We start from the raw sequence: 24,099 nt of genomic DNA, 5'->3' as shown, positions 1-24,099 counted from the left end.
CGGGAAGCTTTAACTCTCAGGAAAATGACAAGAGTCTCTCACTTGCTAGCTGCTCAGGGAATGGCTATGTGGAGGTCAAATAAAAGTTGCCCCGTCATGTGAAATGTTCAGTTGTTTAAAGCCAATTTTGAGTTGTGTTATATTACTTCCTCTGTTAAAAACTGAATGTAAAAAAAAAAAAAAAAAACAAAAAAAAAACAAACTGAATGTATCACTCCAAACTGGAAATTTTTATCTACTTTATGATAAAAATCTTTGCGTCTAGCCAAAGTCGTCAAAGACCTTCTAAATAAATGGTGTTTCACACTATGGATTCCCCCACAAAATTAACCTTGGGCTTTTTGGTGTAATGGAAAGTTATTATTACCATATTTATCTTTAGGAGTTATGGATAGCTTTAAGACTTTAGTATTTATACAACCTCAGGACTTGGGCCCCACTGCAACCTAGGGCCAGTGTGTCAAAGTCCTTCTACATGCATGTGTTCTGTCGATGCCAAGAGTCAACCAGCCCTTACCAGACACAAACCCAACCGCCAGGCAGGAAATGGAGGCAGGGGCAGTGACAAAGGGGACCGATAGTTCTAACGGTACGTTACTGAAATACATTTTAAAATTAGAACTCAAAACACTAGGATCTTTTGAATGCTGGTAAGGAAAACGGACATGCCCAGCTCATCTTGAACAACTGAATGCCTGCTAATTCAATTGCCTAGACTTCCACTCATTAACCAAGCAGTCTTCCAAATTAAGACATCCGGTCTCCTCCAATTTTCCACTTAAAGCCAGAACATGGGAGAATGGATTTGACCAATCAACTTAGGATAAAATCATGCATGGAAAGCAACTTGCACTGTGTATGGGTTAGTAGTTGTGCAGCTTATTACGAAAACCTACCTTTGCCACCTCAAGGTCTTTGCATTCACAATTTCTAGGGAATTATCTCAAGAGTCGTGATCTATACTGGAAAGACGGGTTGTATTTTTCAATGTGCATGTAGTGTCTTCTTCAATGGTGAGAAGGCGCACATTTCCACTTGGGTAACCCTAAAGCAGTCTGATAGCTCATAAACCGAATAAAACTTGATATTAAAATAGAGATGCCATGCACTACGCCAACCTCAAAGTCTGCTGTGCGGCTATGATACAAAAAGCACACGGGGAATTCTCAGTTCATATAATTTATTGCAGTTAGCACACAGTTTAAAAATTCACCAACACACCAATAGTACAAAACTAAACAGTATTGTAAGTTATTCCCCCTCAGGAAATAAAACATACTATGATTGTCAAAGCTAGATGTCAGTCTAAGATTTACAACAAAGGAAGAATGTGAAACTAAGGAAAAGAAAAAGCAATCACTCACAATGACCACAAAAAAAAAAAAAAAATCCAAAGAGTCCGTTCTTTCACAGACATTGATTGTCTTCTCTAAATTAATAAAGATTATTTTAACATAAACTGTATTAAAAAAAAACCCAGAAACTCTTCAAGTAACTAAAGATAATGCTCCAAGGCCATTTTCACAGCTTTTTTTGTTTGTTTGTTTGCTTGCTTTAAATGCCATTACAGCCAAATTAACATACATTTGACCAAATATTTCCAAAACAGTCCAGCAACACACAATGGAGTTTTCCATTCAGTATCTTAAGCACAAAAATAGGCTATGTTTACAGTAGTTAAGGCGATCAAATTTTAAACAAAAGCAATTAAAAAAGAAAAAGGGAAAAACAACAACCGTTTTCCATGCTACTCCCATAGACCTTATTTGTAAGTGCAAGACAGGAAAACAAACAGTGTGCAAAATGCTCTGCCCTGCACGCTGGCCATCAGACCCACACGTCGAGCTGCAGCCTGTGCTGCCGATACACAGTCTACTAACCCCCTTCCCCATGTCAATCAAGGCAGTTCAGTCCTTTCAGCCTGGGGCTTTTCAGTCCATAGAGTCTTTTCATGAGTTAGGGGGTAGGGGGAAGGAAAGGAAATAGGGGAGAAAAAGAAAAGGGAAGCAAAAGGGGGGGAGAGAGAGAGAATGACCTATGACCTATTGTCAATTTGTGCAGTAGTTACTCTAAAATCACTCGGCTGGGTACGTGTGTACACCTAAACTCTGAGCTGGCATGGGTTCTGTGCAATTACAAGTGTGGTGTGGATGGACCCTGCACATGCAATTCTGTAAGCCGTTTGTAAACATTTCTATGCTCCTTGTAATGTAGCGAAGTTATCGATTTGCAGCTTAAGTTTTTATTCAGCTTAACAGTTTCAAACTTAAAGACGTGGGAAAAGTCAATTTAAATTATATAAAATAAAAATAAAAATAAAAACAGTGCATTTATGTTCTTCGTAACACCAGTTTTTTTTCCCAAATGGTGCTATTTTTCTAAGGAAATTAAATAATTTTAAACTCACTCGTTAAAGTTATACAATGCAAACAAAGACAAAAAATATATTGAAACTCATGCATTTCTGTAGCGTTAATATTTACTTTTCAAGACTCAACTAAGAGCATCAACACAACCTGTCAAGTTCTTTGACCCCCCCAGCCCGCGTAATCAATTACAGTATACAAGAACAGTAATTCACATTTTAAACACACAGTTCAACACTGCTGAAGCTGCAATATCCTTTTCATCTCAAGCAAACCTTCACAGAGACAGTCCCAGTGACCCAGTGTACTGTCAGATTTCTCTCACTGGGGACCATCAGAAAACCAGAAGTTGCCACAGAAAGTTTTAAGTCAACTGCTTGTTTAAAAATAGATAATCCAGCATTTCAGAAATTTTCCATTTGGGTCTAAAAGCATTCAGGTTTCCAACAGCCAGAAAATATTCATGCAATTTGAGACATATAAAGAGGCTATAAACTGGAGGGGATTTCTACTCTGAAAACAAAACAAAACTAAACAGTGTGGAGCACAAGGAAAGTGCTCAAGACAATGCAGTGTGTACAAAAGTAAGCCGTGTGAGGCGTTCTGCGACAGACCCATTTGTTGAGAAGGTTTTATTGGCTAACTTGGCCTAACCCTCAAAAGAAAGACAGCTCTCTACTTGTGACTTCTCTAGTTTCTTTATCAGAATGCTAAATTAGTGAGATTCTCATGCTATTATTCTAAAGTGCAAAACAAGATTCCAACTTTTCAGTTCCAGGAAACAAGACTGCTTTTAGACCGTACCACAACTATATAGAGATCTATGTATATATATGTATATATATATATATAATTTATATATATATATATAAAATTATTTCCAAAGTTCTTGAGAGCTATCTTCTAAGGTCCAGTCTCTGACAGTGGGCAAGCTCAGTGCTTCACTTTTGACCGACAAGGAGTTCACCAACTCACAGTGGAACTTGCGGATGTGTCTGTACAGGTCTCCGGACTGCGTGAACCTGCGCTCGCACCACTTGCAGGCATGGGGCTTCTCACGGGTGTGCACCACGGCGTGGCGGCTCAGGTTGTGTGAGTACTGGAAACTCTTGCCGCACTGGGTGCACGTGTAGGGCTTCTCCCCTGAGTGAGTCCTCTCGTGGCGCTTGAGGGTGTACATGCAGGAGAAAGTCTTCCCACACAGAGAGCACGTGGGCACATTGACATCGGCGGCAGGCTTGCTGCGGATGCCATCCTGCTCGCGGAAGTGCGTGCTCAGGTGGATCTGCAGGATGTGGGGGCTGGGGAAGACTTTGTTGCACAGGGGGCACATGAAGATCTGGCCCGCGGGGCTCAGGATATTGGAGACATAGGGAAGCAGACTGCTCTCCATGCCTCCTTCCACCTGCACCCGCTCGCTCTCTGGGGTCATCATCTCATCGTCGCTGGCTTTGTCCTCCCGATCCAGCTCCCTTAAGACCGAGTCCTCCCTCAGAGGAGCCAGGTGGGCCGGCTCATACTGTACCCTGTTGTTAGCGCTCACACTCTCTTTCACAGTGCTATGTTCCATGTCATAGTCATTAGTGCCAACATCACTCTCATCACAGGATGCCTCTTTCTCCACCTTCACCTGCACCAGGTTGCTTCTCAGCACGTCCTGTGAAGAGAAATAAGAGCTGTTCAGATTTTCAACTCCTGAAAGGCTGGACTTGACAGACAGGTCCAGCACACAGTCAACATCTGCCGAATCCCTCACGGAGGTGACAGACCTCTGGGACAAAGACTCTGTTGAGCTGCAGGGGCTGGCTACTGTTTTTCCAGCTGCTGTGGCGTGTGGCTCGGCCTCTCCGCCAGCCTGGGGGATGCCTGCTGCGTCTGAGGGCAATCGCATCCACATGTTCCCAGGCTCAGCTGCCAAGTCCCTTTTGCTGGGTAGAATGTTCAATTTGTCATCTTCGCCTTCGTCTTCATCACTGGGCAGATCACCTGCCATGTGGCTGCTGCCGTCCGAGAGGCTCTCGACTTTATCCGAACAACTTGAAGCATCTTCTTCTTTTTTGGTGCTGTCTGCCTCTGTGGTAGCTTTCTCTTTCAGCTTCTTTTTGCAGACTTTGACAATGTCATACATGTGGAGATAACTGGCAGCTGCTAGCACGTCCTCAATGGGCAAGTCTTTGAACTGGAGTTTCCCTTCGTACATGAATTCAAGCAGGAGAGCGAAAGCGGGGGCTGTCACAATGTCGCTGTTCAGATGAACAATGTCTCTTTTGTCCAGCTGGTCCTTGTAAAAGAGGTGGAAATACATGCTGCATGAAGCCAGTACAGCTCGGTGTGCCCGGAACTGGGCATCTCCCACCAGAACAGTGCAGTCACAAAGAAAGCCCTGGTGCCTCTGCTCGCTCAGACACTGCAGCAAATGTCTGCTGTGGTCTGGGAACTCCATACTGTCTTCATAACCTGGAAAGAGGAGTTTCTGGTTAGAGACTGGTCAGGAATTTAGACTCTAGTCCCCACTTAAAAATATCCGCCTTAGTGGTGGAGAGTTACATGTCTGAATTTAAATCAGGCTCACGCCCCAAGGACACCCAAGTCACACGCTCAACCTAAATGCAGTCACCATGGACTCACTCACCCCTCTCAGAACTTCTGGTCAAGTTTAAAGCCTTCCATTAGCCTATTACTGAGAACAAGAACTCAGACCTCTTCCAGAAATTTAACCAACGACTCATCAAATGACATCCCACAAAACCTACAAGACAGCTTTAACTTCAAAGGGAGAGAATTTCTAATACCAGGCAAAGTCCCACACAAATTGTGAAGAGTCAAGAAAACATGTCCAGCCAGTCTTTGTATCACTTTTGATACCCGACTACCTGGAAAGCCCAGACTGAACACACACACACACACACACACACACACACACACACACACACACACACACACATTTGGTTGAGTTGTGGGGAAAAAAAATGAAATTGCATAATTAGTCCAGAATAGGCAAACAACTTACTTTAAAGTCAGAGTGTTACAACAACAAAAGCCCTGCATACAAGAACAGATGTTGGTGCTGTAAGATTTGCAGGTACTGCACACCCTGAAGATCAGACAGAACTGCACCGACAGATGGGAAAGATCATCTTTACTATGAACAAATCCAAACATTTTAAAAATGAATGGGGGGGGGGGTCTGTTTCTTTGTAGATCCTTTCCTTCAACAACATTAGCAACCAGAGAGGCTGTTAACTATGAAAAATTTCATCTAAACTTTGATCTGCTATAGGGCAAAAGAAACTTCATATTAAAATTAATCAAACTTTTACCACTATAAAATGAAGTGCAAAAACTGTGTGAGTTAAATATTTAGTATTTTTAAAAGCCTTCCTAGGAAAAAAAAACAAAATAAATAAACTTTTTTTCTGGCTCTGCCTTAGGTATCCAACAGAAAATACTTTGTTTCAAAAATAATTGACATATTTTGTTTCCCCAGTACCTTCTATTCTTCCAATTATGCATCTTTCCCATGTTTTCTGGCAAGAGAGAATGAAAGAAGGGAAGGGAAAACTGGTCAAAATTCAACTGTGGTAGCTAAAACTCAGATGAGCTTAGCACACTTCCCCATCCTGGGACCAAAGGCAGGGCTCCCCTCATCTATCTCAGCAAGTGCATCTGATGGAGAGCAAGCCAGTTAATACCCAGAGACGGCTTCTCTCCTCCACACTATGCTGAGACACAGCGAAACTCTCATCCTGACCCGCACCTTCGGAAAGACACCACCAACAGAATAAACCAAGACTTACAATACAATCAGTTTAAGTGCCCCACAGCTAACATCAATCCTAATCCTTGAGAGGGCTAAAAATAAAGATTGGAGGGCAGCTCACAAGGTAGCCGTGATCAAATTAGGAGGCTGAGAGGACAGAGAGGGACGGAGAAGGAAGCTTATAAACATCTGATCCAGCTGACTGTAGCCATATGGCAGCTGCTGCCCAGATAAAGAGATTAAGAATAGAGGGGTGCGATTACAGCTGTCTGGCCAATTCAGGCAGCTCACATCTACAAGTTCTAAATTAGTCACTAACACAAAAACTCCTGCAAATAATTATTGTTAGGTTGAAATAAAAGATCTCTTAAATATAGATTTGAAAGAGAAATGAGGAAACTGGTCAAACTATTCTCCTAGGAACAAAAGTTCTCTTTCTTTCTTCCTTCTTAAAAAACAAAACAAAAAAAACAAAAAAAAAAACAAAACAACAACAAAAAAACCCAACTACAAAAACCCTCCGGTTTCAAAAGCACTACAGCTGTATGCTGCTTCCAGTCATGCTTGCCGAGTGTTTTGAAGAATAAGGTTTCACAGTGGAATTAATTACACAACCTAGCTTCTTAACCAGAATAATCTTTTCGTGTAAGTTTGAAAGCTGGATTCCAGACAGTTTACTATTTCTGCCCCCCTCAAGCAAAAGGAATCCAAACAGCAGTGAACAAAAGACATCTTAATCCACAGTGATCTCCAAAAGCCATATTCCAAAGCCTTCTTACCATCTGAAAACTTGAAATATTTCTGTGTATTAAAAGTTATTTACTCGCCCAAACAGAAGAAATAACCAAGCAAGCCCAAGACTCCAACTCCAGTAAGACCATCACTTGAGGCTCAATTTCACATTATTCATAAAGTAGATTAGAAAAGTAATGTGATTTTAAAAAAATTAGATAAAACACCCAAACACAAAGATGCTCGACCTAATCTCCTGCTACTCCTACCTTTAGGACACATAAACTTGATTAAGTCCTTCCCTCGGAGTCTTGCTGGCTGCAGGTCTGTTACATCGGTGGAAAAAAAGCAGACTAAGAGAGACAGATGCAAAGTGGAGATGATGTTGGAGAGGAACGAGATACCTTCCCCACCACAGATCCGCACACACTAACTCCCTGTCTGTGTGTTAGAATAAAAGGCTGAGGGATGGCAGGCTGTCAGCTGCTCTGACATCATGTTCAGATGGAAATGCTACCTCCAGCTGTGCTCCTTTAATGCCATATGCTACTCCTCTACACTCCTGCCACCAGCTTTTTCTTAGGAGAACTTTTCTCTTCTGTTAGTATAAACAAAATACTTCAAAGTCTTCCTTTTTCCCCCCAAACTTTCTAACAGAAGAAATTGAAAAATTCAGCATATGGAGTCCTACTGTATTTATGGAATCGCAACACTTCTGCCTCAAGTTGGTGGACTGGCTTACATATGACAGCACACTCGAGCTCGGTGCTATTCAGGAAACCCACATTCACTTTTATTCAACTCCAACGTCTAGTTTCAAAGGCAGCTTAGGGATATTTTTAAACCAACCCATTTGACATCTCTAGTCCCATTTCAACATTATTACAGCATGTTTTTCCCCCCTTCCCCTGCGGAGATAATGGCAGACATCTCCGAAATGTTGGCAGTCTTATTAAGAACTATTACTTCAGCGTGGTTCGCCTTATTGTTTCTTTCTTACCTAAGCAACTTATCTGCAACTACCTCCCAGGAAAACAGTTCACACCGCCGCCGTTAGTGCAAATTTCCACTCTCAGCATTAACAAACTGAAACTGCACTTCTGAAATCCTGGAAAGTATTTCAGTTCAATGAGGCAAATGAATAAACTGACGAAACCTGCTACAGTCACTTAGAATGGCTGTTTGACCACACATTCGTCTTCCTGCTCAGAAAAGTCGTCACTTTTGTCTTGTCCTTGGACTCTATCACTTTGGGGGGAAGGGGGTTGTGATCACCAGAAGGGGTGGGAAGCCAAGTGTAGACTTTGGGAACTTTTTTTGGCTACAGTTTGTGGATCTTTTCTAATGGCTGATGAAATGTTAATGTAACCGGGGCTGGGTCGCTGGGTGCCCTGTAAGGTGCTGCGACATCTATGAATATCAGACACATCTCCACGGACTCTTGGGAGGTTGAGGAGTAGAAAAAAGAAGTTGGGGCCTGAGGCACAAGCGTCCCAACCCAGGCGACAACCACTTAGGCTCGCCTTAGAAAACAGAGGCAGGGAGCTAGAGAACAAAACCCCAACTGTGTCCTGCTCTTGCTCACGAGTCACAAACCTAACTTTCTGTAACTTCGCGGTGAATGACATAATTCTGAACTCGTTCGGGAGGCACTCTGTGCAGATAGATATATTACTTCCCTGCCACACACACACCCTCCTTTCCACAGATGCCCTCGCCCTATTCCACTATATCCGACATTAATCACCCCGTTTACCCAGTGGGGTGGTGGTGGGGGTGAGTGACAGTTTAAAGAGTCCCAAGCACCGCAATGGCCCGAAGACATCCACTCCACGGATCAACCCGTCCACTGCTACCGCAGACCCTCGGAGGTTCTGGGTTTGTTTTTCAGAGGTGGGGGCAGGGTGCCCCGGGTGTGTGTGTGAGGTTCCGGGGTGGGAGAAGAGATGCAAATCTTCACGCAGTTCGCGGTGCATAAAGCACTCAGGGAAAGAGGAAGGGTGAAACCACGGGGAAGGAGGTGCAGGGCAGAGAGCCGGTGCAGCAGGAAAGCACCTTCCACAACGGCCGAGAAAACAGACCCGGGTCGCGGCAACAACAAAAGAAAAGTCGCAAGAAGCGGCGCGGCGACCGCTCCCCCGCCGCCGCCGCGCGCCAGCCCCCGGGGCCTCCCGGCAACCGCAACCCCGGCACCGCGCCCTCCCCCTCCCCCGGCCCTGCAGCTGCACCGGCCCCGGAGCCGCGGCCGTCCCGGGCGCTGCAGCTGCGGCGGCCCGGCCCCCTCCCCCGCCCGCCCGCCCGCCCTCCGCACCGGGAGGCGCCGCCGCAGCTGCACCGAGTCCGCCCCGCGCCGCAGCTGCACCGGCCGGGGAGCGCGGCCAGGCGAGGCGAGGCGAGGCGAGCCCGCACCGCCCGCCCTCCGCCGCACTAACTAACTCCGCCCGGCGGGAGCCCACGGTCGGCAGCGGGGCAGGGCGGGCGCGGGGACTCACACGGAGCGGCCCGAGTCGCCGCGTCCCCGCCGCGTCCTCCTCCTCCTCCTCCTCTGCCGCCGCCGCCGCCGCTGGACTTGTGGGCGTCCTCCGCCGGCCCCCGCCCGCCCGCCGGCCCCGGCCCGGGCCCCGCGCGCCCCCGCCGCCCCCCGCCCGCGCTGGCAGCCTGAGGCGCGCGGCCGAGCCACAGGGCCCCACTCTTTCAACGGCTCCCCATGGCAGCAGCCCAGCGGCGGCCGCAGCCTGCCAGACGCACGGGCGGGAGCGGGCGGGCGGGCGAGCGCGGCGCCGGGCCGGGGGGCGGGGCGGGCGGGGCGCGGGCGGGGGGCGGACGACGCACACGCACGCACGCGGCGGCGCGGCCCAGATGTGGCCCCGCCCGGCCGGGCCGCCCCGCGCCGGCCGCTCAGCGATTGAGCGAAAGCGGCGGGCCCGGGTCCCTGGCCCGCCCCTGGCCTCGGTGGCGCCCAGTAGGAGAGCGGTGTTCCGGGAGGGCGGAGAAGCAGCGGGACTGACGGGGCAGCCCAACCAATAGGAGTGGCGGTCAGGAGCTGCCGCCTGCGCGCGCCAATCGCAGGCGGCGACTGTTGGGTGGGCGTGTTTTTTCCGGGGAGGGGCGGAGCTCGTGGACCGCGGCGGCGGCGGCGGTGGCGGCGGCGGCAGTGGCTCCCCTCTGGGTGACTTGGCCGTGAGAAAGTGAAAGGAGCCCGCAGGCGGCGGCGACAGCTGCGCGGGGAGGGGCCTGCTTCCAGGCTGGAGACTAGCGAGCTCTGGGGGTGTGGAGCGAGCGAGTCCGCGTGCACCGCGACGGCCATAAGTATACTTTTACTCGGGGCAGGTGTCCCGGGGAGGCCGAGCGCGCGGGGCCGCAGCTGGCCAGGGCCAGCCTGGGGCCGCTGAGTCTGGCCCTCCTGCGGTGCACGCCGGCCCGGGCCGCGTCCTCGGGGACGCGCCGCCTCCGGCCTGCCGTGTCGGTCGCCAGGTGCATGCGAGCTGCAAACTCCTAGGCGGCTGTGAGAGGCGCCTTTTCCCGGCGTCCTCAGTTAAGTTGCAGCTGCGTTTCTCTTCAGGATCCCCGCGTCCCGTCTGTACCGTGAAAAGCAAAGACATTGCCCCGAGACCGGTCTTAGACCTTTCCAGTGAGATTGATACTTGTAGACGCTTTAGCCTGTTCCTTAGTTGGTGCGTAAGGAGCCACGGCTTTGTAAGGAAGGCAGAGACATGTGGCACCTCTCTCCCTTCAGATAAACTTCCTCCCTACCTGTTCTTTGTGGCTAACCAGCAAAGAGGAAATGTAGAAAATTTCTGCTCTGGATATAATGGAAGGCAAGAATAACACACAAGTAAAAAGTTGAGTAACAAGCGGGGGAGAAAATAATTGAAGACAATAAAACAGAAAACTGCATAGCGAGGAACTCAACACACTAGTAATTGTCTAAATGAAATGTGTTTACTCTTTGCTATGTGAACCCTGACTGGCAAGCCTTGTTGCTAACCAACTCACCAGGAAACCGTGCAGCTGAGCAAAATCTGCTTTCTCTTTCTTCCAAGTCAAAGGAGTAAAGAAGTTGAAAGTAATTGTGTGGGCAAATCAGACATTGAATTGCTAATGCGCGCGCGCGCGCGCGCGCGCGCGCACACACACACACACACACACACACACACACACACACACACACACACACACACACACACAAACACAAAAACACAGTATCCCAATTGCTAAAACTGATATTGATATTCTGTTGGAAACAATAATGGTTTCTACTCTTATCTCTTAAATCCTCATGATGGATTGGGGGCGGGAGGTGCTCAGGGCAGTCTTCAGATTCAACCCGAATCCCTTACCTCATGCTTCCCAGAAGAAAGACCAATTCTCAATGTTACACCCTAGGGGCGTTTACAAGTGGTTTTTGTTGCTGTTTGGTTTGGCTTTTTGAGACAGGGTTTCTCCATAGATAGTCTGGCTGTTCTGGAACTCACTATGTAGACTAAGCTGGCCTTGAACTTACAGAACTCACAGAGATCTGCTAGTCTCTGTCTCTCAAGGGCTGAGATTAGCCACCACACCGGGCTACCAGTATTTAGATGAATGAAACACACGCACACACACACACACACACACACACACACACACACACACACACACACGGGGGGGGGAGAGAGAGAGAGAGAGAGAGAGAGAGAGAGAGCGTGCACAAAAAGGAATCTATGTTTTTTCATGGAGAATTCAAGAGGATAAAAGGAAAAAGATGTTTGTATTCATAAAGCCAAGCTTTACCAATTAAAAGCTAACAATAGGGAACTTACAAGGCTCTTGATTAATAGATGTAAAGTAGCTGTTAATGTCAGGATATCAAATCGTAAATTTGAAACAAAACTGGACATTCAGATTATCCACCAAAACTTAGACTCCGTTTTATGGCATCCAGAACAAAAATCACAGCTCTGACAACGGTTTTACACAGTGTACCTGCAAGTGGGGCTAACAGTTCCAGAGACAGCCAGAAGACACTGGTGGGTCGAAAGTCATAAATATGGCTTGCTTTATTTCAGGGCTGTTTTTCTTGTGAGCCGTAACTAGTATCCATTTTGAGAACAGAAAAAGTATGTCCAGGAAATACAAATTAAGTGAATATTTAAGGAAGCCAGTCTGTCACCCCTTACTGCTATGACAGTCATATCCAAGGTCCTTGGTACAATGTATTTTTTCTCCTCCCTCCTCCACCCCCTTCATTTAAACTGTACCTATACTTCTGGTTGGAAAATCAACATAGAAAAACAAATAATAAAGTATGATTGGTGTCAGAGGTGCTGTATACAGAAGGGCTACTGTTTGTAGTCTCCATCCATTGTACCCATGGGAGATAAAATGTCGGAGTCCAAATAACTCCCCTTAAGTGTGTTTCTGGGTAGAGGTCCACCCACTCCTATACAATAGTTTAAACAAACTAACCATGAAACGAAGAGACTTGACAGAGTCCATTGTTGTTTTAAAGCTAACAGACTACCCTCCATGCCCACCTCACACAGTGAAAACCAATGTGAAGAAAAATACCCACACTAACCTAATTGGAGCAAATACTCCATTGTTTTCTCTCTGAAGGAGTGAGGTTGGTCCACAATTCTGATCCACTCACGCTTTTCCGGGAGTCCGAAAATAAAATGATACAAGAGATTTCTTGCTAGAGAACAAGTTTTCCATTTCCATAACATAAGAGTCAAAAAATAACAGTTTTAACAGAATAAATGTTGGTTTGATGATTAGTTCCATAAATGAGTGACTGGTGGATCACAAGTCAGAGCATTGAAAAACCATTACTGATTTTATTACAGGCAACGTGATTATGATGAGAGTAAATCTTAAATATTGGGTTTATAAACTTACCAATTTCATGTATAGTTGTAACTTTTTACTAAAAAGGTAGAATTAGAAGCACAATGAACGATTAGATAATCCAAGGTGTGTGGTGTGTAGCAATTATTAATAGGTATGGAAGTGTGACTAGAATTTAATCTGATTAATTACTTTTAGGTAAGAGCTTCCCATATTGCCTAGGCTGTATTCGAAGTTGTAGAGTCAAGTAACCAATCTGCTTCTGCACCCCAGGCAGCTACCATGTTTGGTTCTGATTTTTAATCTATAGATCTGTAGAGAAAAGGCACACTAAAATAGAAAAGGTTGTTCAAGCTTCTATTAAACTCACTGCCTTCCATACATCACAGGAATAGGATTCTATTCACTTTCTGCTATTTGAGACAGGTACCACTGTGGACAGCTCGAAATTTGGAATCCTCCTGCCTCAGCTTCCCAGCATCCCCCAACCCCTTCTATGGCTCCAAGAAAAGAGCAGGTTGAAGTGGTCTGAAGGAAGGAATGGGCACGGAAACACAGCTGCAACGGTGAGTTTTTAAAGTAAACAAACTGGGACTCACACCACAATGGTGAACAAAAAGTGTATTCCTTGAGGGCCTGTCTGTCTGTCATCTGCTGTCTGTCTGTCTGTCTCTCTCTCTCTCTCTCTGTGTGTGTGTGTGTGTGTGTGTGAGAGAGAGAGAGAGAAAGAGAGAGAGAGAGAGAGAGAGAGAGAGAGAGAGAGAGAGAGAGAGAGAGAGAGAATACACATAGGTACATTTGAGGCCAGTGAAACCACTCAGCAGATATAAGTATTGGTCTGAGGCCCCTCAGTTTTAAAAAGCCTGATTCATGCATAGGGCAGGGGGCACCTAGAACTCTAGACCTCCTGACAGCTGGCTCATCTGGATTAAGCTCTGCAGCAGCAATAGTAAGGTTTCCCTCAACAATGTGGGAGACGAGAACTCACTCCTGAAAGTTGTCCTCTAAGTTCTACACATACGCTCACCTGCATTCACACACTTACAAAATAATAAAAAGATTTCTTCTTAAAGGCAGGCTCTCACAATGTAGCCCTTACCAGACAGGAACTTGCTGTCTAGACCAAGCCAGTCTTGAACTCACAGAGAATGCCTGTCCCTTCCTCCCAACAGCTGACACTAAAGGCTGCACTACCATATCCAGCCAATAATTTTTTTAAAATGTGCACGCATTTATAATTCTGCAGAGCACACTATATATCAAGTCATTCCCGGGCTACAGATTGTGTGGTATAGGAGTCTATCTATACATTAAATCTCTGAACTGTGATTGCCCGGCATTGTAGGTGATTACATTAGATTGTCAGCCCCTAAGCCAGAAACAGTGTTAGAAACTCTTAAGGGAAGGCCCTTGCATGGGGCTGCGGGGGCAGTGGGGTCACTCCTGTGCTGAGAACAGAGTGAGCTACACCAGTAATTCAAAATAGCTGAGGGTGAAGGGCAAGAGAGGAAATAATGCCGTGTCCTCAGAACGGTTTTTCCTGTGTAGCAAGTTCTCAGCTGCCTACTCTTAAGTTGGAGCTCTGACAGTGTAGGGGCTGAAGGAGGCCAAGAGAGTTCAGGCTTGCTTGGAACCAGGGCTGTTGACTTCCAAGGCTTTAGGGGGAAAGTACAGATGATATTCAGTAGCTTTTTAACCCGTGGCCCCCTTTCTTAGTGTCTTTTCTCTCTTATAAAATATGTTGTTTCATAAGGCATATGGAAGTTTAAGAACACACAGTGGTGCTTTTATAGTCACTCCTGTGCTTGCTTTGTGTGTATCCATCATTTGCTTCATACATAATACTAGACCACTCCCTCCCCCCACCCCCTAATGCTTACAGTGAACTCAAGGCCTTGTGTATGTTAGACAAGCACTGTACTACCCATCCACAGCCCCAACTCCACCCCAAGCTGGGTAAACAAAAAGCCTGGCTACCATCTCTTAATGGGAGTTCAAACAGCTAGCATGTACTGAAATGTCAACCTAATATACAGGCACAGGCAACACTACCGTCCTTGACGATCACACACGGTCCCCTGAAACCAAATGCTGAAACAAACCTATCTGTTATGTTAGAAGGCACATTAATTTATATCACTAAAAAATGCCTTTATTTCATCCGTTGGGTTTTTCTACAATAATCTCACATACGTGACTTTTCCAAATGAGTAAGTTCTAGCAAGAAAGATTATAACATTATCATCCCCCATTCCCATTCCCTCTCTCTCTCTCTCTCTCTCTCTCTCTCTCTCTCTCCCTCCCTCCCTCCCTCCCTCCCTCCCTCCTTCCCTCCCTCCCTCCCTCCTCCTTGCCTCCCTCTCTACCTACTGTAAGTCTTCTAAGGGTATGAATTTCTCTAGAATCCCATGAAATTCATGATAAATAAAAGTAATTTGTTTTGCTTTGAAAAAAGAATAAAAGTTCTATAGTTGTGAATGCTATCATTCATGGTGGCAGTTGGCCACTCCCATTGGGTTGTGTTGAAATACAGGGTGCAAATGAGCATAGAAGAAGCCAATGAGGTATTTTCTTCACTGTAGAGAGAAAGCAGCTTGGGGGCAGTCAGGGGTTGGGTGGGGCTTAGACTACACACTTGATCTACTCCAGGTACTAAGCAAAAGACAGAAACAGCGTCGTCAACCCATCTGCTTTCCAAACAGGGAAGGAAGGCTCGCTCTGGTCTGCTTCTTTCCACCCTTCATGGACTTGAAGGGGCAGAGGGGAGAGAGGATAAAGAGATGCTCCAAAGTTATCAGTTGAGCACTTGCATCTTGTCAGAAAAGCAAATACAGACCGACATTCTCAGGGTTCCTGAAGAATTTCTGCCGTGCACTAGGCGCCAGTGACTCATGGATCAATCTCTCTCCCTTTATTTGTTCTATTCTGTATGGATGTCATTGTGATTCTCACTCCAGTGGCTAATATACTGATGATGTCTGGTAGATGTGTAGCAATCCCAACCATTATTTTAAAAAAGACTTTTAGTTAAAACCCTTGGTGATAAAGAAATTCTAAACACTTACCACAGAAGTCTTGATACATACCAAATTCAAACTAGTCTGTGTAAAAAGAGCAGACAGAAGGTTAAATCTCACTCCAAAATTTACTTTGCCCTTAGCGATCACATGCAATTCAGGAAGTTACTTCCTTTACAAAGAACTAGCATTTATGCTTAAGACTAAAATGATTATTTTTAAAGTACCCATTTTACAATGCAAATGTGTATCTAAATTAAACTCGGTAAAAAAAATAAGCATCTCAAATTGAATCTACAGTAATGACTTTATGGGAGACAATAGGGAAAGTGGTTCTTCAGTATGAATTCAGAGCAAACAGGTTTTTAAATCCCTCTTTAGGGACTTTTTTTCTGTCTCTGCAAGTTAATAATGTCTGGCACCTGTACTGAGAACCCATTGCTCAGAAAGTTACTTTGTAGCACTGAGGCTATTCAACCAGATCCCATCCAAAGGAAACATTGGGTTAGAAGAAAAATTAAAAAAAAATAATAGCAAGCATTCTGTTTCGGTGGTGCATGCCTGTACTCCCAACACTCAGCAGACAAAGGCAAGAGACCTAAAGAAAGTTCAAGGCGAGCAAAGTCTACATAGTGAGTTCCAGGCCAGCCAGGAGTAAGCAGAACTCATCTCAAACAACAACAACAACCCTAACTGTCAGTCAGTCTTCAGTGCTACCTTAGCACTTGGGGTAGGGGACAGCTGCAGAGACACCAGCTCCCTAAGACAGACAGGGCCGCCACAGGACACCGGGGAACAACATATTCACAATAGGACTTTTTAGATGCAGCCTTGCAGAAGGAAGGGACGGCTTTAAAGAAGAGCAAGAAGAGGTAACTGTAGAGTAAGGGAAGACATGGAGAGAAGGCAAGGCCGCCAGGGGAGATGAATGGTGGTCCTTGCATGGGGAAGGAGCACGGAGGAGCAGGATAAGTAAAGCGGTGCCAACACTCCATACAGGGCTCACCACTGCCGCCGGTTTTTCTGAACCTTTGTCTTGCTAACCGCCTTGGTGTGTGCATCCGCTCACGCTTGTACCACTCGCTCCTTGGTTAGGCTGGTTTCTCTGTGAGACCTGCTTAGTGCAATAATCCAGGTTTTCCTAAGATAGGCTGCGAGTTTTCATAGCACGCCGAAGTTGCTTTACATTGCCCCTACTGGAGGGCTCTATTGTCCTCTCAGGGAGGCATGTGGACGTTGTGGACATCACTGATCATATTTTAGGATAAATGGATTTATCCAACAGTCACTGGACCCCTATGATCCAGGGCCTGGGCCTGGGGACGAGGATGCAATTGTTCCACGGCAGCTGCTGAGCAAAGGACAGGAACAGTGTCCACCCGTCTGCTTTCCAAACAGGGAAGGAAGGCTCTCTCTGGTCTGCTCTATTCCCATCCTTCAGGGACTTGAACAGGCAGAGAGGAAAGAGGACAAAGTTAAAGATAAAGACTGGGCACTTGCAATGAGTGCATCAAAGAAACAAATATGGACGCCACTCTCAGTGGGTACTGTGGGATTTCTGCCCTGTGCTAGGCTAAACGTTTGACACAGTGGCTCTCTTACCAGGTCCGTAAATTAGCATTGGGAAGAAATAAGGTTGCAGAGGCTGGAGAGGCTTAGCAGCTACAACCTCTCCTGTTCTTCCAGAAGATGCCATAGCCTCTGGTGTTCTCCTCTTCCCTGTGAGGTCTCCGGGTCTCACAGCCTCTTCCACATACATGCATACGCGTAATTGAAAGATCAAATAAACCTTAACTTTTTTAAAATAAAAAAGGTTGAGCTACTTCGAAAACATAATCCAGGAAAATGTGCGCAATCTAGGATACTTTCCCAGTTTTTATTTTCATTTGTTTTGTTTTAGTGCTGGGGCTTGTTCAAGTTAAGCCGTGCTTTACCACGGAGCCACACTCCACGCCCAGTGACTTGTTGTCGTCCCTATCTTCTTTGTAGGATTCTTCTGTCCTTAGCATGTAGGATGCTACTTGACACAAAATATTTTCAAAAAGAAGGGATAAGAAGAACTGATAGAAAAGTAAGACTTTTTCATTTATGTGGGGGTTTTAGGGAAAAGCAGTGTTTTACATAACCTGAATGTCCTTCAAACTGCAGAACTTGATATAGAACTTACTTTGTAAAATATATGTCCAACTTCTTTTTCTCTGTCTTCCTTCCTTCCTTCCTTCCTTCCTTTCTTTCTTTCTTTCTTTCTTTCTTTCTTTCTTTCTTTCTTTCTTTCTTCCAAGTCTGTATCCAAGTACCCCCTCCCCCTGCTGCCTTCCAAGAGCTAAAATTACGGGCATTTATGACCTCACCCAGCCAATTTGCATTCTTAAAAAAAAAAAAACACCTGAATTTTAGAAGAGGTGGTTGGGAGCAGGAAGAGTTGGAGAGGGAGGGAGGAGTGTACTTATTCGTGTATAAAATTCTAAATTAACAACAACAGCAAAAAACCCTTCATGTGTTATTGTGTGTGTGATGCGTGTGCACGGTATATGGGAGACTGCATTCCACAGAGCACATGCAGAGGCCAGACAACAGCTTCATGAAGTTGGTTCTCCCAGTTTTATAAATGTTCTGAAGACCGAACTCAGGTAGTCGGGCTACACAGCGAGCACCTTATAACCCCCGGAGCCAGCTTGCTGAGCCTCCAGTTTACTTTCATGGGTGTGCTGCTCTAACCGAGAAACTCCCTGTGTGTATGGTGAGACATGTAGGATCATAGCATCTCTGTCCTCCGTGTTATGGTGCTGAACTCCAGGGTCTCAGGAGACTCAGGCAGGAAGACCGCTTAAACACAAGTGTCCGAGGTCAGCCTAGGCAGACCAGTAAGAGTACCAAGGGGGAAAGCCCTTCATCTTTATAGATGAGTTAGCTCTCAGAACCTAGAGGTGGAAGGGGTGTTACTTTCATCGCCTGGAGGAGCTTGTCCAGAGGGAAGGATTAAGTGACTTTGCAAGATCCTAAATCAAGACTGGTGGGTCCGAGAGCTAACTCGTCACAGTCATCCAGTCGTTATGTGTGGGGATACATGATGGCCCACACCTGTAGTGCTAGTCATCTCAGGGGAGGACAATACAAAAGCCCTTTCCTGGCCAATAGAGTAAGACTCTGCTTCTTATAAAACAACAAATCCAACAAGCAAATAAAAACCTTTACCTAAAACAAACAGACCCCCAAAACCCCAAAGTAGAATTTGTTGTAGTTTGTAAAGAAATCATCTATTTGTTTCCTGCATTTAAGGGAAAAGTCCGTATTCTCTATTGAACCAGACAGACAAGCTCAAAATATAACAGAATAAGTGATCTCCAGCATCTCTGGTGAGAACATACACTGTTGTTGGATATAAATGAAGATGCCTTCCTCTCTATAGATGCTGATGAGAAGAGAGGCTTCTGAGAGCAGAGAAAACCACACCGCAGAGGACCGAACTAACAAAAAAAAAAAAATGCTATCTGGGTGCATCCTGCGACTGTGAGAGATAAAAGATTATATTTTCATTTGCATGGTTTGCTGGCTTTTATTTGGCAGATATAATAACACAGGCTACTCGGAGGCCCATAAAACAAAGTGAGAACAGCAGCTCATTCGGTGGCAGAATGGAACGCTTATGGCTAAAGGGCTTACATAATTCATTTCAAACCCTTATGCCTGTATTTATTGTTGTTTAAATGAAAATTAAACTCTCACAGCCATAAGGAGGGATACGGTCAGAAATGTGATTGAGACGCTCTCTCCTTGCGTGGCTGCTGAGATTATCTGTCTGTGGTACTTAAAGACAGCCTTGGAGCTAGAAGGAATACACTCGGGGCAAGGGCTCTGTTTACCCGCTGCCCCCTTTCTGTCTTCCTAGTCAACTCTATGACTACAGCCCCAGTAAAGTAAGGCAGGAGAGAGGTCCTGGGCACTCACTGGCTGTTGTGGAATTTCTGGTTATCGGAGCCACTGGAAGTTGTGGCTAAGACAAAAGCAATGTTTAACATCCACACGGAGTGTGGCATAGGGTAATATTTTTGGGAATGGAGAAGTAATGTCAAAGAAAGGCTGGAGCAAAAGATGCTGGCCGAAATATTTAAAAAATGTGGAGTGTCTTTAAATATTATTAAAAGCATTCCTATTATATCAGCCCCAAAATATTTTTAAATCCGTGAGTTTGAGTCACTTGTGTTTTCATAAAAGACTAAGTATTTTGGCCTTTGAGTACGAGTGCTTACGCCCATGGATTTGCTGTTAAGGAAGAATTGGGAGCTTTGAAGAAACAAACATGAAACAGTAAATGTTAAATGAAAATCTAGCCTTTTCCACTCCTCAGCTGTAGGCATTGAACTCAGGGCCTCACACACACGACACAGGAATTCCGGGTAACATTGGGAAATATCAATAGCTTCAATACCAATTTACCCAGGTTCTCACAGTACTGCACAAGGGCTCTGGATATGATCTTAAAATACCAATGACTTCAATATCAATTTAATAGAAATTCAACTGCAAACTCTACAACCAGCGTCGAAAGTATAGTTTTACTTTCTTCATATCTCAGTGAGGTAATCTATAATGCTAGCACACAGGATATAATTTATAATGCCAGTTAAAAACTGTGTGCCAGTCAGTGTGCTAAAATGTTTACTACTGCTAGACCACTAGAACATCTATAATCAAAGCAGTCTTAAGGATGTTACTCTCTTATCTCTAAATTTTATTTATCTTTCTTTTTGAGAAACGGTCTCACTATGGAGCTCTCACTTGCTTGAAACTAGCTACGTAGACCAGACTAGCCTTGAACTCACAGAGACCCAACTGCCTCTGCTCCCAAGCAGATGTAATTCTCCCAAGCAGAATATAATAAAATTATATCCCATCACATCTAGGTGAACTGTTAATCATTTTTAATGGCAGTACTCTTTATCTATGCAAGTTGAGCTAAACCCATAATAGTTTATCGACTTATGGAACTCGATAAACTAATATGGCCTAAGTTTTACTCAATGTGAACCGGCGTGCACAGGCTGTTTTGGAAGTGAAGCTGTCTTGATTTGAGAGCTGCTGCATTCTTTTTAGGTGAATCGGTATGGATGTGAAAGCCATTAGCTTGAACTTTCCAAATTTGGAGAGTTTATGCCATGTAGGCTGTTACTATCTACATAATAAACCAATTTAGAAAGAGAGAAATACAGAAGAGAAGTTCTTTTAAGCCACTATTAAGCATAAGTAAATAATTCATTTTCTACATCATGAGATAATTGATAGATTTCATCTTCCTTTAGTACTAAGGCAAGCAGTGTGTGTGTGTGTGTGTGTGTGTGTGTGTGTGTGTGTGTGTGTAGCTTTAATTGTATATTCCTCTAATAGGACTCAATAAGAGAAAACACTACAAGATATACTAAAAGCATGGAGAATATTTGCCTTTGCATCTGAGACTAAAATATTACTGTTATACATATAATGTAGTCCCATATCTTTACTTCTTCCCAGGAATATGTGTCTTTGGTAATTCACTTCCATTTTTCAATCAGCTAACTTTGATAGGCTCCCAGTGGCTGCAAGAAAATCTGAGAAGTAGACAGAAAAGGTAGTCTAACCCTGATAAGAGGAGAATTTCAGAAAGAAAAGGTCAAAAGGAGGCAAGGCAGATGGAGAGAACCAAATAAAATCAGGCAGCGTTCAGAAGCAGAAGTTCTACCAGTTTTCAGTCCATTCATCTTTCACCAGTACACATACACACATACAGGTATCCCTGTACCCACATACATAAACATAGGTATTAAAATACCTACATACATACATACACACGTATACATGCATGCATACATACATACATACATACTTACAGGTATCCCCATACCCACATACATACATCATACAGATATACACATACACACATACATAAAAACAGGTATTGACATACATACATACATATACCTACATACACATACATACATAATTCTTATAGGTATACGCATATACACATATATACAGGTATACACATATACACACACATATATACATTCAGGTATACACATACCCACATAATACATACATATATACATACATACATACAGGGATACACATAAACACATACATACATACAGGTATGCACATACCCACATAATACCTATACAAATATACATACACATGCATACATACATACAGGTATGGACATACATGCATACATACATTACACAGGTATACTCATACACACATGCATGTATACATATCTGTTTCAGGGGATAAAGCCCAAGGCCTTCTGAATACACAGGAAGCAAGTGCTTTACCTAATACTAAGTTATAGTTACAATCCCCACAATCTTTTTTAATGGAAAATACTGTTCTAATTTTTTTTTTTTATTTTTAGAAAATCGTCATTCACTGAACTAAAAACAAGGGACCCGGTATGGGCAAACAGGAGCATTCAAGACCTAACACCTTCATCATCGGCTAAAGAGCACTGTGCTAGAATTTGGGGCCACCACTCCATTAGGAGGTCTACAAACTTTCGAAACAGGAGGATCTTCTGAAACAAGAGGATCTCGTGAGAAAACAGATTTTTGTTTTCCTTGAAGGACACCAGAGCCTGAAGAAGCACCCGTTCAGCAGGGCCTCTCAGCAGTGGGAGTAGATGTTGGTTTGCTCAGAACGAACGTCCAGATCCCATTTCCCAAAACAGTTTACATGCTTCCTACCTCCGTGCCATGTGCCTCCAAACCTCACCTCCATCCCAAGTGCTTTCCCTCGTGCTTTTTTTTTTTCCTTCTTTTTAATTCGAGTTCTCACAGCTAGTATTATTATTTTTAGGGCTGCAATCTCCCATAGTCCTTATTTTCACTCAAAATTACAATACAGGGGACTATGGCCAATGCTATGCAGATGGCCAAATAGATAATAAAGACTCGGTTCATGAATAATACCCACTCAGAAAGAGGACAAAAGCAACAGGAAAAAAGACCCAAATTGGACAAAATGTGCATGCTATATTTAAAAAAAACCGCACACGCGATCATTGTCAGAGATCATTAAGGGTGCCCTGTAGTTTTAATTATGTGCCAGTGCACCAATTTGATGGGAGTGTTTGCTCCTATAGTCAATAAAAAAAGTCATAACTGCCATCAAATTTAAATTTAATTTATTTTCTACACAGCCCTTTCTGTTTTCCTTGTTTTTTTTCCTTTTATAACATTAACACTTTTTTTGTTGGAAAATGTGTGAAAGATTAATTTGTGGAATGAGGGAGCCGTGGGTGCACAGCAAAGGACAGATGGAGTGGGTGGGACAGTTTTTGTCTGTGGCATCATTTTGTTGTCGCTATTGCAAGGGGAAGAGAACTACTGCTACCACCATCCTTTCTTTGGGGTGTGTGTGGGGTTGGTCGTGCCCAGAGAAGGTATGCTGCTCTCACCTCATGCTGGCCACTGTCAGCTCAGGGCACAGGCGCCTGCCCCCTACCCCGGGTATTACCAAGTCATGATCACTTTCATTTCTACAACTGAGATTTACATGGAATCCCACCCTACTTTTGTAAAAGGCAGAGTGAGGCAGAGTTGTGAGATGAGTATGCTGAAATAAAGTCACGATTTACCTCCTCCAAACGCTGTACCGTAAACTCAAGTGCACACAGGTCTGGTGAGGGTTATCATTTAAATTTAAATGTTTGGGGCAGCAGTCAAGATTCTACTCGTGTCGAAGAGAGTCTTTCTCTTTTTTTTATGTCAAAAATCACCATGTTTAATTTTCTACTTGATTTTTTTTTTTTGCCTTAAAGCAGCCCTGATTTATACATAAGTGTTGTGGGGTTCGCTGTTGTAAAGTTTCTTATTGAAGAAGGCAATTACCAGGGAAAATCACTGTCATGCGGCAGGCACGCAGACATTCTGAGAAAAAGTAAGACTTGGAGGAGGAAGAGGGGAATTCAGGACAGCGTGTGGGAGGGGAGATGGGAGTTCTTTTTATGCACAAAGAGACCCATTAACAAAATCCTTATCTGTTTCCTTCCCCTTGTGAACTGAACCAACGTGCAATGCCCAGAATATGCGAACGTGATTGCAAATAAAAGACTCGTGTGGTGAGGAGGAAATGAGCGGGCGCGTACAGAAACAGACTGGTGTTTGATTCCGCAGCAAGATAAAATTTGCATGGAGGAAAATTTCCCCAACACCTTTGCCTCGAAGGTTCCCATCTGTCTTCCTGAGGCAAAGCAAGGCAAAGGGTCCCACCAAGGAAGTCAGCAGCGCCAACTGAACCTTCCAGTACTGATTCTATACCTCCCTAGCCACTTCAGCTGATGTTGGGCACTCCTAAGGATAGGGATTTCGAGAGTCAGGTCATTGTATATCCTTATGCTATTTTTCTAACTAGACAGTAGGCA

General features: G+C 44.6%; 1 protein-coding gene and 1 long non-coding RNA gene across 15 annotated transcripts; one reads left to right on the top strand and one right to left on the bottom strand.

Annotated features, from left to right (window-relative positions):
- Positions 1 to 1,163: 1,163 nt before the first annotated feature.
- Positions 1,164 to 9,637, bottom strand: Zbtb18 (zinc finger and BTB domain containing 18). 11 transcript variants are annotated; one of them, XM_087581574.1, is made up of 4 exons: positions 9,351 to 9,637; positions 7,859 to 7,966; positions 7,128 to 7,211; positions 1,164 to 4,823 (listed from the first exon to the last, which is right to left on the bottom strand). In XM_087581574.1, the coding sequence occupies exons 3-4, from the start codon at positions 7,138 to 7,140 to the stop codon at positions 3,241 to 3,243; spliced, it is 1,596 nt and encodes a 531-aa protein (XP_087437700.1). In that variant the 5' UTR covers positions 7,141 to 7,211; positions 7,859 to 7,966; positions 9,351 to 9,637; the 3' UTR covers positions 1,164 to 3,240. The 11 variants fall into 11 exon arrangements, with proteins under 11 accessions (XP_087437700.1, XP_087437701.1, XP_087437708.1 ...); XM_087581575.1 differs by lacking the exon at positions 9,351 to 9,637 and adding an exon at positions 8,615 to 9,291; XM_087581582.1 differs by lacking the exons at positions 7,128 to 7,211; positions 7,859 to 7,966 and having other exon boundaries at positions 1,164 to 4,023; positions 4,136 to 4,823; positions 9,170 to 9,637.
- A 374-nt stretch (positions 9,638 to 10,011) lies between these two features.
- On the top strand, positions 10,012 to 23,811 carry LOC102549740 (uncharacterized). 4 transcript variants are annotated; one of them, XR_015635676.1, is made up of 6 exons: positions 10,012 to 10,700; positions 11,783 to 11,867; positions 13,114 to 13,253; positions 17,694 to 17,775; positions 19,114 to 19,214; positions 22,093 to 23,052. It is a non-coding gene; the product is annotated as an uncharacterized LOC102549740 (long non-coding RNA). The 4 variants fall into 4 exon arrangements; XR_015635675.1 differs by lacking the exons at positions 17,694 to 17,775; positions 19,114 to 19,214 and having other exon boundaries at positions 22,093 to 23,811; XR_015635677.1 differs by lacking the exons at positions 11,783 to 11,867; positions 17,694 to 17,775; positions 19,114 to 19,214 and having other exon boundaries at positions 10,012 to 10,532; positions 22,093 to 23,811.
- The last annotated feature ends 288 nt before the right edge of the window (positions 23,812 to 24,099 follow it).

Source organism: Rattus norvegicus, chromosome 13, assembly GCF_021556685.1.
Source record: "Rattus norvegicus strain SHRSP/BbbUtx chromosome 13, alternate assembly SHRSP_T2T, whole genome shotgun sequence".
In the NCBI taxonomy this organism is placed as follows: domain Eukaryota; kingdom Metazoa; phylum Chordata; class Mammalia; order Rodentia; family Muridae; genus Rattus; species Rattus norvegicus.
This window is presented reverse-complemented; position numbering and strand designations above follow the sequence as displayed.